Source organism: Alnus glutinosa, chromosome 3 (assembly GCF_958979055.1).
Source record: "Alnus glutinosa chromosome 3, dhAlnGlut1.1, whole genome shotgun sequence".
Classification (NCBI taxonomy): Eukaryota; Viridiplantae; Streptophyta; class Magnoliopsida; order Fagales; family Betulaceae; genus Alnus; species Alnus glutinosa.
In genome coordinates this window covers 13284787-13302410 of record NC_084888.1, presented here as the reverse complement: position 1 = coordinate 13302410, position 17624 = coordinate 13284787, and the positions used below count along the sequence as shown (strand labels likewise).

General features: G+C 38.0%; 1 protein-coding gene across 2 annotated transcripts in view; it reads right to left on the bottom strand.

Moving 5' to 3' along the window:
- LOC133862996 (midasin) overlaps window positions 1-17624 on the bottom strand; it is a 79881-nt gene that overhangs the window by 31310 nt on the left and 30947 nt on the right. For both annotated transcript variants that reach the window (XM_062298953.1, XM_062298952.1), the window contains 12 exons: window positions 17284-17357; window positions 16190-16337; window positions 15863-15961; window positions 15641-15741; window positions 15387-15476; window positions 15243-15308; window positions 14926-15090; window positions 14607-14814; window positions 13603-14498; window positions 11959-13497; window positions 11658-11847; window positions 11440-11505 (listed from right to left, as the gene is read on the bottom strand). In XM_062298953.1, coding sequence (XP_062154937.1) covers window positions 11440-11505; window positions 11658-11847; window positions 11959-13497; window positions 13603-14498; window positions 14607-14814; window positions 14926-15090; window positions 15243-15308; window positions 15387-15476; window positions 15641-15741; window positions 15863-15961; window positions 16190-16337; window positions 17284-17357 — 3642 coding nt within the window. The remainder of the gene's footprint in view (window positions 1-11439; window positions 11506-11657; window positions 11848-11958; window positions 13498-13602; window positions 14499-14606; window positions 14815-14925; window positions 15091-15242; window positions 15309-15386; window positions 15477-15640; window positions 15742-15862; window positions 15962-16189; window positions 16338-17283; window positions 17358-17624) is intronic.

Here is a 17624-nt window from a genome sequence, read left to right as displayed (position 1 = left end):
TTTGGTCTGTAAAATAATTGTTGTTTTCCTTAAAAGAGAAGCGGGGAGGTATCTGGAAAGATTAGAAGTGAGCCAAACATATAGGCCTAGGATTGTTAACTCAATGAGTAAGCCCAATTGATTCCGGGGCTAATTTAGCAAGTAGGCTAAATAAGCCCAAAGTGTTGGGTGGGAAGTTGCCTACGGGAGATGGAGAGAATAAGCTGGTCTCTAGTAAGGTTGAGGTGAACGAAAGAGCGGAAGCCCAGACACTTTGAAGACACGAGACAGGTCTGGCTTGATATGCATGGCAATGCATAAGCGGTGGCCTCAACCGATAATCAAGGTAAAATGGAGAGTGAATAAGAAGTGGCGGGTTCAAGCAATGCTAGTAAAATCGACACTTCGTCAACAATACCTCGGAAAGAAGTTGCAAGTATTGTAGTTATAGAGGAAGTTGATGTTGGGGTACTGGCAATAGTTCAGACGTCAACGTAAGAAGTTGTCAGAGCATTTGGTTGTTTCACTGACAAGACCGATGTCAGTAGGGAGGGAGTCAATGCTAGAGTTCCAACAAGCTTGGCAATTGTTAAGATGAAAACGGAAGAAGCAGCCAAAATGACTAGGTCTTACATAGACAAGACCAAAGGAATATTTGATGTCGGTGGGGAAGAAGTTCTATGACAGGAGAGTGGGTTGTTGTTATAAGGGACTTACGGTATTAATGAAGGGAAAGGTTTGGGGCGGAATAGGTCCCTGGAAGTGGGGATGCAAATGGAGAGTTCTTCAGTTCAAAGGGTCAACTCTTACTTGGGGGATCAATAAATGCATAAGGATGCATATGAAGTAAAGTGCACATTTTGATTTTATGTTCTGGGACCCTCTAGTGTTTTTGGAGGACATAAATTTCCTCCAAACTGGGTTAGAAAAACTTCCTTCAACCTAATCTATAAAACTGCCATGTGAGAAGCGCATCATATATATATATAAAAGCTGAGTTTTGCCTGAGTGAGAGCCTAAACTCTGCCACGTGGCATGAACCGGTGATTATTAAAAACTGAACCGGTGTTTAATGTGCAGTGTTTTCATAAAAAAAAAAAAGCTGTCAAAACCAAACGTTATCTTCTCTCCCGTCTCACTTCAAACCCAAACGTTTTCTTCCCCACCGTCCCTCCCTTCTCTCTCTTAACTTTCATGGACGTTCTGTCTCCCTCTCTTACTTCTTTATTCTTTCCCTTCTTTCTCTTCTCTTTCTTCTTCTCCGCTATTCTCTCTTCATTCTTCCTCCGTTTTCCTTTTCTCTCTAACGCATGTTCTCTCTCTGTTTTTGGTTTTTGTATTTCTCATTTTTTTTCTTTTTGGCTTTGCTGCAGAATTGAAAGTGGGTCATTTTTAACGTTGATTTGGGGGCTTTCGGTACACATATTCTTCCCTTCTCTCTCCGATTACGGTTTTTTTTTTTCCCCTTTTCTCTCACTCTCAGACGAACATCAGGGAAGATTTCTGTTGTCACTTTTGCTTTGGTTGTTTTCTTGCAATTCTACTTGAACACTATATGTTTGATGAAATAACTAAACATACTTTAGGAGAGATTACTTCAATCTTAATATGGGTCATTTATTCTCTTTCAATTTTCAGTTTTTTTTTTCCCAACCCTTTTTCTACTTGAACTCTTTGTGTGTGATGCAAGGTTTTTATCAATCATGAATCCAGGAAGACTTTTTTGTGGCCTTCTACTTTTTCTTTCGAATTGTGATTTAAATACAGGGGGTGCAAGATGCAAAGAAGGCAAAGCTATATTCAAGGATTGGAAAGGAAGTCGTTTCTGTGTAAGTTACTCCATTTTTAGTTAACTTTTTCTTGAATTCACAGTCTGAAAGTAAATTAAAAAAAGTTACAGTACATTGCTCCTACCAATTACCTACTAGCAGAAGTTTCTTTACGGTGGGTTCTGCTTGGTAGTATTCTCTGCTTTTGAGGGATATTAGCGTGACACTACCATGAAGTTTTTTTGCTGCCCTATTTTTGGTTTGGTTTTTTCATGATCGTTATCTTTACTTTGATGTACATTGAGTTATTTATTTAGTTTTCTTATGGGTCATACCTATAATATTAAGTCAGTGCTATAGATTACAGTGGGACTAAAATGCGTGCCCATATTTTCCACTGATCCAGTGTAAAGAAATGGGGTCCAAATCCAATATCAAATACGGCTTTGGCTGCTGTACTAGAGAAAGCCAAAGAGCTTTATGTGCCAAAGGAAATTCTTGACCGCAATATTAAGAAAGGTTCTGATAAGGGATAAGACGCGTACATGGAGAAAATCTACGAGGTTGGTATATACATTATCTATCATTTTTATCTCAGGGATGCTATGATGTTCAAATTGTTTAGAGTTAGTTAGTCAAGGATTGACACGTCAATTATTTTACTTCATATTGATACATTTGGATGACTTTATTTGGGTCTTGAAAAAGGCTTCTTTGTTATTTCCAGGTTTTTCTTGATTTTTCTATTTTCTAAAAAAAATTCTTGATATGTTTGTTTGTTTTCTGTTTTCCTTGGATGAATTCTGAATCAGAGTGACAATAAAATTTGGATAGTGAATATGATAGCAGTATGTTCAACTTGGTACAGTTATGTATTGATTGAAGGATAATTATATACCTTAACATGAGTGCCATTTCTAGATATATATATATCTATATAAGTAAAAACAAATCAATTAGTCTATTAGAATTTTTGGTCAAGAACTAAGTGTCGTAACCCTCATGTGTTTGCTATTAGTTAGTTTCTGGCTTTACTGATGCAGATTTGTGTGTTAAAAAATTGATGATGACAAGATTCAGGGCTTTGAAAATGAAGTGGCAAGGGCTTTTATTATTGCTTCGGCTTTATTCCACTGGTATACATGGATTGTCTTTACTCTTGACAAAATTGCAGTTAGGATTTTGATTGTTCCTAATTTGCTCTTCTTTATAGTGTTTGTTATGAAAAAACTTCTTCATAAAAAATGTGATATGGGCCAGTGAATGATTTGTCGGATAGTTGCTTTTGAGGGTTGCTGATTTTCTGAGTTTGCTGAGGATAAATTTACTAAAAATATTTCTGCAATGTCTACATTTTTTTGGTTAGTTCTTACAAAAAAAAAAAAAAAAAAAAAAAAACGAATGGCGATTTGTAGTAGATCAAGAGAACCAAGTAAATCTAAGATTACTGTCATTTGTTTGAAACCACTTTATGTTGTTTGATTTCAAATATGTCAAAAATTAAGGAAATGAATGTATATAATGTGCTGTGAGAACTTTTTGGTTTCTACATTATGAATTGGCGTTGTTTAAATATTGATATGAGAGATATGCTTCGTATTGCCTAAGTGGTTTCAAATTGTGTATACTGCTTTAGATTGTAGTTTCTTTTCCTACAAAGAATATTTTCTCAGGTTAATGATTGTGTATTGCTGGGTTTGTTGTGAGATATTAATTTTGTTTGTAAATTTTGATCTTTTTCATTTGGTTTCTTTGTATGATTTTTAATACGCTTGGGCATTCTATCTGTTTGATGAAATATGAATAAAATATGATTTCCAGGTCTAGGGAGATCTCCTATAATGGCTATAAGTTCAATGAGTTTGTTTCTAAAAGACATTAGCTATTTAGCTTATATAAACCAATATGACTTGCACATTTCTGAAATGACTAAGAGAAACACTTCACTTCTCAGCATGGTGTCAGGGCATTGGAGGAAGAGCAGGTAGGCTTTGTTTTGCATCTTATGGCCACAATCACGCTCTTATGAAATTAGGTTGATCTTATATGAATTTTTTCACTCACTATGCAAAAACTGTGGTTTCATGCAATAGAATGAGTTCACTGCAACAATTTGTTTCATACCCATTCAGTGCATAGTAATGCTAGAAATCATAATGTTAGGGCTCTTACTGATGTATTTTTGGCAATTCTGCATCATCATGGGTATAGTTCCAGTATTTTGCTGATAAATTTTTCATTTAATTGCAATTCATTGATGTTGGAACCATAAAAAAATATCTTGACATATTAAATTACTTCACATATTTATGATTAATGTTGCTAAACGTTAAATTTGTGTAAGTTATATTGTAATATGTAGATACATTGCATTTAGTGTAGATAGCCTTGAAGTTCAAGAGTTGTTTATATCCCTATTTATTAACCATTCATATTTTTTTTTAATTAGTCTATTGTATTTGTATACATATATGCTTTTGTTCATAATTTTCTTTGGCTCAAACCTCTACTTTGAACTGCCCCAATTTAGTGGAATTTTTTATGTGCATATGTAGTCTAGGTTTTAAGTTCTGGCATCTCTCTCACGCCCATTCATATTTTCTAATGTAATTTTACTTGTGACAAAATAAACTGTTGAATTTGAAATTTGGTGCTTTAAAAGTTGGTGATTGTGTTTATGCAAGCACATTGCGCTTGAAGCTTTCAAATTTGTCAGCATATGATGTTAGGATAATTCATTCATTGATCAAAATCCTTACCTTATTCCGGGATTTCTACTTATTGATATGTTGTACATTGCTACTTTTGGTTTCACTTGCTTTTGGTTGGAAAGATGGAGGGTAGTCTTGCAAAGAGCTCTACTTAAAAAGTTTGAAGCTATGAATTATGGATTTTGGTTCTTCAACTTTCATAAGTGAAGAAAGTGATTCACATTGTATGGTTATAATTTATCTCTTTTGATATGAATCTGCCAGAACTAGGTGCTTGACTTGCTATCTTTCTTTCTTACTTTTTTTTATTTTTTTTACACTATTCTTTCTCAAGATGTTTTTCAATTTTTTTTGGAAATTAAATTATAATAAAAAACAAACCGCACATAGTGCGGGGTATATGCTAGTATTTTTTAATTAACATGTGAGAAGAACATGCTTTTTTAATGAACTATTAGAACATGTGATTTTCACATGCTCAAATGACACAATGTAGTTTTAAAGACTAGGTTGGAGGAAATTTTTGTCCTTTGGAGAATGGGGTGGCGTAAAGAGGTTTCGTGGGTTGGAATTAAGAGAGCATAAGGGCAAACTGTTTGAGGTTGATAAAGGTTTGTTCTCTTGTGGGGATGTGACTCATCCATCTTTGGAGAGTATGGTAAGTGAGTATTTCTAGGGAGGAGATTCGCAGTTTATGGGGTTGTCAACATGTAGCCTGGTCATATTTGAGTTCGAGAGGGTGTCAGGAGGTATTTTGTTAATGTAGGATAGGCAAGTGGTAGAGAAGATGATGTGGAAAGAAAATATCTTTCGGATGAGTTGGTTGGCCTTACGAGATGGTGGAAAGTGCCGTAGTGTATTGGGGGTGATTTCAATGTAGTTTGGTACCCTTATGAAAGATCACGCATTCCTAGACAGCCACAAGCAATGTTAGATTTCTCGGGATTCATTTTTGTTCAAGGCCTCATGGACATTTCGCTAGTTAGGAGAATTTTACTTAATGTAATAATCATGATTCTCAGGTATGGTCTAGAACATTTTACAAATGTATCTCAGAGATGTCTTCCCAAAATTCTATCAGATCACTTTCCTTTGATGTTGGATTGACGTGTGGTGAGCAAGTGTAGTAGGTATTTTAAGTTTGAGAATATATGGTTGAAGTCAGAGGATTTTGTGGAGCATGTGAAAACATGGTGGGTGTCTTATAATTATTAAGGTTCTTCTAGTTATGAGTTGGCACAATAATTAAAAACATTGAACTCGGATTTGAAGTAACGGAATGAGGAGGTTTTTGGTAATGTAGGGAAGCAGAAGAAGGAGATGGCAAATGGTATTCGTGAGCTGGATATAATTGTAGAGGGAAGACCTTAACTGAGGATGAAAAGTTGAGAAATGAATATATTTCTAGAGAGTTGGAAAGGATTATCCTTCTTGAATAAGTGAGTTGGAGCAAAAAGTCAAAAGCCCTTTGGTTGAGGAGATAAAAATACTAAAATTCTTTCATCAAGTGGCAAATTCGCATAGAAGGAATTACTTGGTGCAGTCATTAGCTGTCTTTTTTTTATGAGGAACCCCTCCAAGGCAAAGTCACTTTCATGTACCTACCCCTAAAGGTTAAACTTCGGACCCATGCAATGCGCCCCCACCACATGGATCAGGTAATTCACGGCTTCACAGCAGGGCAAGGCCCCCAAGAAATTGTTTGCACCCAAGAGAATTCGAACCTTAGACCTGATAAGATAATCACCAAAGTCCAAGGCCTTAGTTGTTAACAGGACTATGTCTTCAAACTCTACAAAAATAAGGGAACATATTGTGCATTTCTACAAACAATTGTATTTTGAACAATATAATTGGCAACCAAAATTGGACAGCCTTTCATTCATGTCCACTAATGCGAAAGAGAGAAATTGGTTGGAAAGAGACGTCAAGGAGAGTGAAGTGTTGGAGGTGGTGAGAGAATTCAATGGTGATAGGGCCCCAGGACTTGGCGATTTGCTATGGATGTTTTCTAAAAGTGTTGGGAGATATTAAAAGAGGACATCCTGGAAGTTTTTAATGAGTTTCATAGCCTAGGGAAGTTTGAGAAAAGCTTTAATGCTACTTTTGTGTCCCTTATCCCTAAAAAAGCTGGGGCGGTGAAATTGGTGAGAGAATTCAAACGTGATAAGAAGTGTTGGAGGTGGTGAGAGAATTCAATGGTGATAAGGCCCCACGACCTATGGCAGAGCTACGGAAGCGGTTGCATAATACGTTATATATTTGGATAGCGTCCCATCATGGTTTGAATTTTTTACTTATGTAGATTTTTTGAATTTATTCTCTGTTCGTCCCTTTTAGGGGTTCTCTTGTATACTTCCCGTGTATAAGGGTTGCGGGTTGCGCCCCTCTGCGCTTTTTTTATAAATTGCAATTACTTATCAAAAAAAAAAAAAAAGGCCCCACGACTTGGCAATTTGCTATGGCTTATTTCCAAAAGTGTTGGGAGATAGTAAAAGAGGACATAATGGAAGTTTTTAATGAGTTTCACCACTTAAGGAAGTTTGAGAAGAGCTTTAATGCTACTTTGGTGACCCTAATCCCTAAGAAAGCAAGGGCTGTGGAGATGGTAAGAGAATTCAACGGTGATAAGGCCTCAGGTCCTTTGCTATCTCTTTTTTTGGAAAGTGTTGGGAGATATTAAATTGGATTCGGAGAAGGCTTATGATCATGTTAATTGGGAGTTTTTGTTATATTTTGTTGAAGAGATGTGGTTTTGTGGAGAGATGGCGACATTGGATAGCGCATTGTATATCTATGGTGTGGTTTTCCATTCTCATTAATTGTTCTTCTTCTGGTTTCTTTAGTAGCTTGTGGGGATTAAAACAGGGAGATTCGATATCTCCATTATTATTTATGGTTGTTCTTTTTTTGATAGATAAGCAAAGAAATATTATTATAAAAACATAAGGCGCCCCTAAGTAGACCTAAAAAACCCAAACATCCAAGATACCCAAAGACCCCACCAAAACACCCTAAACTACATTACATCACAGCAAGGGTCCCCTTGCCTTTATCCTAGCTAGAACGAACTCACTAGCATTAAAGCTTATCGAGAATTCTACTCCCTCAGGCTTAGGAGAGAAAATCAGCACTGCAGAAGTTGTTCCAAGAAACCCCTGCCGAAGAAAGCCCTTCACCGGAGGAGAGACAGTGGTTGCCTCTACAGTCTCAGCAATCAATTCGATCAACTTTGCATCCTTTGGCTTCCAAGAATACCTCAACACCGACGTGGATTCCGTCGGATATAGAGGCGCCCCGGCCTTTGACATCTCGGGAAGCCAAAGGTGGAGCCTTTCACCCAGAGCTGCCACCTCAGAAACAATTTACCCACTGCCTGCCAACCAAGCTTGGGATTTCGCACAGGTGAAGGACCCTTCACAAACCACCTCTCGGTTTGCACCAAAAATCCCCCATTGTACTGATCTATCTAGACCCTGTCGACACTGGCCTAAAGTCGACCGTCGGAACTGTATGACCCCCGATAGTAGAGGAGGTAATAGCAAATGCACCGAAAGAACTCCGCGCTGTTCAACCTTCTCTGAATAGGCTAGAGTCGTTGACATCGTCTTTGGCCGAAGAAGATCACCCTGGGTGACCGCAATTAACGTCTCTGGCCGAACAAGACCTTTCGCAAACTTAGGACCCGCAAAAATCCAGGACGAAGGAGCAGCCCCCGCTATGCCGATATGTCAAGGCCCTATCGAACCCAGCCCAGAGCCGAACATCAGACCTGCAAGGCCCCCAAAAGCAGACAAAGACAAAGCAAACTCACTGGAGAAATTCACTGCAAGAACTTTGTCCTCTTCAGCCTTCTCTAAACAGGTCATTGTCGTCGACATCGTCTCCGACCGAAGAAGACCACCCTGGGCGATTGCCGAAAACATCTCCAGCTACCGAGTTCGGAACAGGACCCATAATAGCAGAGCCCTCATCCGTCACCTTGGATTTGGGCTTAGTCATGAACCGGCCCAATCGAAATCCTTTAAAATTTTGGCTCAACCCGAAACCAACAAATTCCCAACAACCCGGCCGACTACTGACTTGATTTTCACTAGAAGCTTCCTCCACGTACGCAATTTGAAACAAGCCCTTGTCTTCCTCGCAGAGCCTAACGTGCCTCGATTGGAGAGATCACGTTCGTTAAGCTTCTTGCCCAGCTGACACAGCGGCATCGCCTAGATCATCGGACCAAGCGGAAGCTTCTCTAACACAGAGTAGTCCATCGCTGATCTCATGTCCTCAGAGACTGCATACCTCTCTGCCGGGAGGAAATCAAGATCGCACGACTCTACGAACGACAATAAAACACCACCCATGATGGGCCAAGCCCCACCCGAGCGCCCTGAAATGGAATCCTTCAAGAAATCATGGAGGCCTAACACCTTCCCAGCCTTATTCTCTGTCAGAGACAACGCAGCAGCAAGATGGGACCCAGATATGGCTTCGAAGAAAGCCAGCACCTCACACAGCTCAGCAACCACTTTATTCCAGCCCCGCCCTCCTCGTCCCTCCGGAAACAAAATGAGCCCTCTTCAAACACCCACAGAATAGACCAGCTTTATTACAGCCTTTCTTAACGATCCAAACCATCAAATCTTCCCAAAATGATTTGACAAAATCTTTTTGACCCCTAGAGACCGCAAAGCCTCCTTCACCACCATGACAACCCAAGCAGTGCACTGCAAACCCAAAAGCACAACCCCTGAGAAGTCTTTCCTCCTCTCCTCCATTCTGAGCACAGACTTACCTTCCTCCACCGAGACGAAGAAAGTTTTAGCCTCCACGAAGTACCGCCTCTCCATGGACATCCTCTAGATAACAAAAAAGGATGAAACCCTAGTGGGACGCGCATTCACATGCCGCCACTAGGTGAAAGAAAGGAACCGGCAAGAGAGAGAGAGAGAGAGAGAGAGAGAGAGAGAGAAACTTATTTATGGTTGTTATTGAGGCACTTAGCATGATGATGTCTGTTACAGTGGACAGGGGACTTTTATTAGGATTTTCGGTGAGGTTGAGGAATAATAAAGAGATTATAGTGCTTCATTTACTCTTTGCAAATGGTACTTTGATCTTTTGTGAGGCTAATTGTGAACAACTTCGAAATCTGAAGTGCCTCTTCTTATGCTTTGAAGCGGTGTCGGGACTAAAGATTACTTTTTCCAAATCAAAGATAGTTCCTATAGGTGATGTCTAAGTTTGGCTAGTATTCTTAGGTGTAGAGTGCCTTCTTTGCCAATGAAGATTTGGGTCTTCTTTTGGGAGCTTCTTATAAGGCTTATACTATTTGGAATGGCATTATTGAGAAAATGGAACGTCGTTTGGTGGGTTGGAAGAGGCTTTATCAATCTAAGAGAGGCAGGCTGACTTTGATATATATATATATATATAAAAAATTAAAAAAAAAATTAAAAAAACTCTTTCTAATCTGCTGACATATTATGTCTCCCTTCCCTATTCTGGTAGGTGTGGCTAATAAACTTGAAAAAATTCAAAGGGATATTCAATGGGGTGGACTTAGCGATGATTTTAAGTTCCATTTAGTGAAGTGGCAGAAAATTTGCACTCTAATAAAATCAGGATGATTGGGTAAAAAAATTTGATTCAATTTAACCGAGCTCTTTTGGGAAAGTGGTTGTGGTGATATGCTACAAAGAGAGAGAATTTACAGAGATTGGTGGTGGAAACTAAGTATAATAATGAGGGCAGGTTGCGAGGCCTTTGCGAGTGAGTGTGGAAATGTATAAAGAGTGGGTGGAAAGATTTATCTAAATTTGTTATGTATGAGGTAGGAGATGGATCCAAGGTGAGGTTTTGGCAGGATTTATGATGTGTGGAACAGCTTTAAAGATTTCTTATCTGGACTTGTTTAATATTTCACGTTGTAAGGATGCGTGGGTGGCGGATCATATGCAGTTCCGAATGAAAATCTTCATTGGAATATATTCTTTACTAGACCAATACATGATTGGGTGGTGGAAGTGGTCTTTTCTTTCTTTGAACTGTTATACTCTTGCAGAGTATGCAAGGAGGTAAGGATAGAATTTGTTGGATCCCTTCTAAAAGGAAAAAGTTTGAAATCAAGTCTTACTATCATGTGTTATCCTTCTTGTAAGTTTCCCTTTTCCTTTGGAAAAGTATTAGGAAAGTTAAGGCTACTTCAAAAATAGCATTTTCTGTGCGGACAGCGGCCTTAGGGAAAATCTTGACTTTATGTGTAGGAAAGTGAGGAATGTATTAATCACCTCTTTCTTCATTGTGAAATTGCATGAGAATTATAGAGTTTGCTTTTCCATTTGTTTGGTGTTGTTTGGGTTATACCTAGAAGGGTGAGAGAGATGTTGATAAGTTGGGGAAGACAAATGGCCGGAAAATCGTAAAGCTTTGGAAGCTTGGAGGTTGGCTCATTTGTGTTTAATGTGGTGTATTTGGAGAGAGAAATGCAAGGAACTTTGAAGATCAAGAGACTTTCATGTTAGAGCTGAAAAATTTGTTGTTCCAATCCTTCTACATATGGGTAGCAACGTTCAATAGTCTGCCCGTTTCCTATTTTTATAAGTTTTTAGATTTGTGTTCCTCTTTTTTTCCCATATTAGGGGGTTTCTTTCGTATACTTCTTGTGCCCATCTGCGCTTTTAATGAAATTGAATTACTTGTAAGAAAAAAACATGGATAATTTAGAAAAACCTCAAGTATACGGTCACTTCCCCAGGTATACGTGGCTTTGAGATATGTAATTTTAGAGCCAAGTCACCCTAGTATGTGGGCATTCTCCTTTTCATAGGACGAAAACAAACCAAGAAAATTAAAATTTAACCAAAGATAGGATAAAACACCCAACACCAAAAAAACAGTATATTAATGTTTACTAAACTGTAAACAACAACACCAGCACATTCAAATAAAATATTCTAATATAATTAAGAATGTGAAAAGTCTACCTTGCATCGCGAGAAAGCGTAGTTCAGGATTTGACGATGCAACAACCTCAATCAGACTTCTATTCGCTGTAACAGCACACATTTTCAAAAGAAAAAAAAAAAAAAAAGGAGAAAAAATCAAATTCAACGGCTTAAAATCTTAATTATCTCTTTTCTGATAAGTACATGTCAACAATTTATAGTCATGGAGACGCAAATAGTATATCAGAATGTCATACCCTGTTCCCATGATTTTGACTTTGTTGGCCAAAGCAACTCACAAAGTGATAAAAGCTGATGTTGCTTATGATATAAATTAGCAGAAGAAGGTAAATATGGATGACCACCATGAACCCAAAGCAAGGACTTCTCTGAATGAATACGCCAAGAAGAAACTTTAGCCAAATTCTCCAGATTCTTGCTCTCCCTCTATACCACACAAAGTAAAAAGTAGTGAAGTTCAAAATCAATTACAAGAACTGGCTAAAAAAATGTAACACAGAAGGAAAGCAAAACGCAGTATTATGATGGTCAGCTTACCAGCACAACATCAACTGCTTCTGGACAGATATCTTTCAATACTTCCATAAATTTTGCAGCATCCTTCATTAAAGAACGCCAAGAAATTAGCAACTGCTCAACATTTGATGACGTAACACCATTCCAGAACAGTTTGTGATCTTCAATGAGGTTAGTGTATAACCGAATCAACACATCAAAAGAAGGAGACTCAACAAACATATATGACGAATCAACAAACTTATGAAGGATTTCCTCCTCCATTACTTGCAGAGATTTTAACACTGGTATAAAACATTGCACTTCATCACTATAGTCATGGCAGCTCTCAGCATTCCATTGTTGATAACTAACTCTTAGTGCACCTAGGCAGTTAATGGCATTACTCAAAAATTTACAGCACGACTGAGACATGTCCCTGGATGCAGTTACATCAACTAACTCCAACGACAGCATTGGTATTGGCTGCAAGTAAAAATCTACCCATTGAAGAGATGCAACCTCATGGTGTCGGCGAGAAATGTAGCTCCAAATAGGATGCTCCATGACCTGTTTGATTAAGATCAGAAAAGAACTGAAAAACTGACAGAAGGGCCGCATGCGATTACTAAACCAGCTAAACCAGAGAAGATAAAGCTCAAGATCACTTTCAGTGGCTTGTTCAATGGTCCAGTTTGCAGCAAATAGTAGCATCTTATTAGCCAATTCCAAATCAAATTCAATTTTCCTATCAAAGTTTGAAACTGTAACATTTGAAGAACCGGGAAACATTAACTGTTCTAACTTCTTCATATTTAAAGTATCTGCATGGCAACAAGCAGCTAAGCCCTCATCCAAAGGGCACCTGATCCTACCAACTTCTGATTCATATGAGGCACACTGAGCCCCCAGGAACTCCAGATACATGCAGTTCTGTTTCACACAAGCTTCTTTTGAGTGCCATATAAAGTCTCTTAATTTCAATGGCATTGGCCATCCTCCAGGCAAACATAAAGAACGTGCCAGTGATGAGTCAGACAAATCTATAACTGACAAATAAGCACTTTTAGCATGACTAATAATATTCCCTCCTTCAGCCTCACCTAAAGAAGAAAGATAAGTATGCTCCCAACTCACATGGAGACTCCACAGAGGCTGATTGCCATTCATTAGAAGCTGCTGGAGTAGCTGAACCCAACGTGCCAGCTCAAGATATGTAATGCAAATATTAAGGCGTGAACCTTCATCCCTAGCATAGACATGAGCCCTGGCCATTGATTCAACCAATCTACCACCTGGAATACCAGATAGAATGAGAAATCTCTCCACATCTTTTAGTTCGATCTGCTGGGAACCATAACCGCTTCCCTCATCTAGTAACCAGCATGGCTGCATCATAAATATTTCAACTCCTCTATTTCGCATTGCTCGGGAAACTTCGCCATAGTTTGGGTTAACCGTGAGGAACATTCTAAAATTAGGGTGTGGATGGAGAACCACTGGTTTTCCATCAACAATTCCACACTCATTAATCGTGATTGACCCAAATGGTTCCACCAAAGAGTTGATTCTATCAAGAACCTACGTTAAGTAATAGAAATTAATTGGAAAATTGGTCACAAACAGAGACATAATAACAAGGTATCAGAAGAATAAATATCATCATATTAAGAACATGTCACATACCGTAGGGTTACAAAGATTTGCATTCTCCAGAACAATCCATTCTCCACGTTCTATAGCTTTTATCAGTACCCCCATAACCCATTCAAACTTTGCTGAAACAGCCCTTTTCTGATAATCATCTTGCAACTTTAAAACTGTCTTCATGGCTCCTTCAAGATCCCTGCTTGACCATGACACAGGTAGAACATTCTTCTCTTGATCCAACTTTAGTTGTGCAATGATCTCAACTAACAAACTAAGAGAATTGAATATCCTCTTCCACTTCTCCACATACAGAGAAGTAGAGCCTGATGCATGATCATAATTCATGCTAGATAAAAAAGTAATCCATCTGGTAATTAACTGATCTTTTCTTTCACTCATAAATGTTTCCTTTGAGGACTCCACTTGCAAACTAAAATACTCATTAACATAGCACTCAACTTGATCAGCAACAATGTGAAAATTTCGGAAGGCGTCATATTGCTCAAAGCATCCAAGTAATTCAGATATATCAGTTGCAGCCGAAAGATTTAATTCATTTAGTGCATTGCCAGTGAGCTGAGCAAGTAACCTTATCAATGAAGTCTTACCGGATGATGGACCAATCAAGATGCACAGCCATTGACGCTGTACACAATGCGCAGCAGCTTCCAAGCATTGACGAATTCCAGGCATAATTTTAAGCTGGCTGCTTGAAAGTTTGGACGATTGAACATGGTTCCTTTTAATGGCAGTATTCCCCACAATTAAGTACTGAGAATTGAGCTGAACCCGTGGGTAAGGATTTATAACTGGCTTCATCTCAAAAACCTGCTCATAGAGCCGTAGGACCTCTCTGCGATCTGCTGCTGTACGCATTCTTTGAATGTAAAGAATGTTGAGGAAGGAATAATCTCTCAAGTTCTCAGGTACACCTAAATTAATGAAAACAAACTCTTACAAAACCAGCTATATCACAAACAGATATACATATATAAATTCCAAAAAAAATCAATTAGATAAAAAAGAAATGAGAAATAAACCTTGTATAATCTGACATGACCGAATCACATCACGTAGATTAAACTCCCAAGGGGAGCCATCCTGTGCAAACTTGTGGTACAACATGGTGTCTTCATGCAATCGTTTGTTAAATAATATCAGTTTTGATAACATAGACCTGGGAATTGACGGATAAAGTGAACTACAGATGAAAAGATAGTCATCCTCAACTAACTCATCCACATAAACCTGAAACCCATGACAAGAAAACAGATCATTGTTGATGTCTTTCATTTCAAGTTAACAATCATCAGTTTTAGATATGATTCCACAGCAGAAATGATGATTAGACAATCATACCTTAGTGAAACGGTTGAGGAAGGACTTTGGAAGGCCTTTTCTCCCACCACCTTGATAGGAAGGATTTTGACATGCAAAAACTCTGAAAGATGAGGGACACTTAAAGGTGAGACCCAGCTCTGGAATAAAGACCTCAGCTCGGTGATCCAGAATAGCATTTAAACCCTAAAAACAATGAATTTCCATTAATGATCAACGTTCATATCATTAGATAATAAAATACATTAATGAAAAATATTCTGAAGCAATAAATCACGGAAACAAGCAGAAGCATCAATGAGATGATTTCAGCAAAGCCATAAAGTTCACGACAGTACCTCTAACACAGATTGAGGAGCAAGATTAAGCTCATCAAGCAAAACCCAACAGCCTTCCTTCAAAGCCTGCAAAAGAAGAAAGAAAATCAGTATATGTTAAAGCAAGTTACAGACAATGACACCTTTAAGATAATACATTTTAACCTGCAATAGGATCCCATCAGACCACGCAAACTTTATTCCTTCATCACTCTCAACAGGTAAGTCTGACCCCAACAAGTCCATTATATCAGTCTGCATAAGAGTCTTGATTAATACTACTACTACTAATAGTAAAACATTGCAAGCACATCAAGAAAGGAGAGCATGGAAGAGAAATATGTAGGAAAAGAACAGAGAAGAGAGTAAAGAAAAAAAAAAAAAAAAAAGGACAAAGGGAACTACCAAGAGTGACTCACCTGTTCAGATAAGTTTATGCGGACAACTTTATGTCCTGAAAATTTGCCCAAGGCAACAACCAAACTTGTTTTCCCAACACCAGGACTACCTTCCAATAAAACTTTGGGGGGAAAAAAAAAAACAAAGGTCAATTGAGAATGCTAAAACAAGGAATTCTAGAACATCAACAGGTAGAATTTGGTCAAACAGGAAAGATGAACCACCAACTGAACAATCCCTACCAGGTTTTGGAAGCTGCATAGCCCTCAGTACCCGCAAGGCATTTCTGCGGGTGGTTGGCGCCAAAAACTCAAATCCCCCAACCTCACAACTTTCACAACCTATAAACATAACGTATAAGTCGCTATGATTACTTTGCAAAAAATATAATTACAAGACAATTTTTTCCTAAAGTTACAGATGAAAACAATTAAATCTATGAAAAGTTTTTAACACTCGTGAGTATTATGCTTCAGATAATAACCAAAACCCTTAAAGGTAATTAAACACAAGTTAGTAGTAGCAGGTTCTATGCCAAATAAAATCACACACTACTCTCATATAGTTACCTTTTTCAATATAGAAAGGATCAATACCAAAGATATTGTCACATTGCATACTATCACTGCATGAAATATCTGCAGTTATTCCAAGATGACCCCAACCATAATTTTCCATTCTTGAAAGTTTTGTGTGTGTCAAACTAGTAGTCTCCATCTGTTGTATCAAAAATAGAAAGCAGTTTTAATCAGTTTTATGCATAATTGGAAACATAACATCTTGAGAATGGACAGCTTGTCACTTACAAGAGGCAACGAACTCAGGCAAACATTCAACTTCATATTAAAATCTCCAAAAATCATACAAATAAACTTGCAGTAACAGGACAAGTTCATGAACTTCAATTGGGAAAAAAAAAATATCTCCACATAATTATAGTGAAATACTGGGAAAGAAATAGTAGTAGTATTGAAAGGATAGACAAGCAGAAAACATAATGGATTATTTGGGATGGGTTGAAAGTTACACTTAGAGAAATATGTTTCACTTATTTAAAGATCTTAATGGGGTGGAACCGCAGGATACATGGAGTATAAAAGAGTAGACCTCTAATGACAAAACCCAACATTTCAAAAATTAACAAGAGAATAGAATTTGACATCCACACATATAAACAACACAAGACGGACGACTAAGTTCTCATAAAGAATGACACCCCCCCCCCCCCCCCCCCCCAATCTTCTAGTCCACAATTACAATACTGAACAAAGAGTCGGTGCTTGAAAACAATGTGACTAAAACCATTTAAAAGTAATTTCTCAATGTTTCCCAACCCCTTAAGGAAAGACTCCTACGTGGTTTCCCTCAGGTTTCCATGTGCATTTTCCACACTTGTACCAAAATACAAGTCATAAGAAACATAAATTTAATAAAAATGTGTTTAGAACATCAGGGATTATGATTTATAGTTTTCATGACATTGTAGAAACATAAACACTCCACAACTCAGAATTAGAAACCAAGAGTTAGAAATTAAGATTAAAAAAAAAAGGCAAAAATAGAATGTTACCCACGATTAAGGGCATTACAGAATGAAAAAAAAATTAGCACACAATGCTTATAACCAGAAGTAACACGACAATGTGAATAAAAGCAAACACACCTTAAGTTTTTCTAAAAGAAAAGACAAGCATCTCTCCCTCAACTCTCCGGCATCGCTTTTGGAAATACCTGTCCCTGAGAAAACATTTAGAAATGGAGATCTAAATGAGAAAAAAAAAATTATCACTCGCCATCAGAAATATATATATATATATACATGTGTGTGTGTGTGTGTGTGTGTGTGTGTGTGTTTCTATATATATATAGCAAGAACACGTTGGCAAACTGTTTCAAAAAAATGTGCAGGTCTTCTAGATAAACAAGAGAAACTATAAGGAAGGAGGGGGTTGGGTTCAGCGGCATTACCAAGTATCAACAGTGGCCGGTTGGGTTCGATCAGTC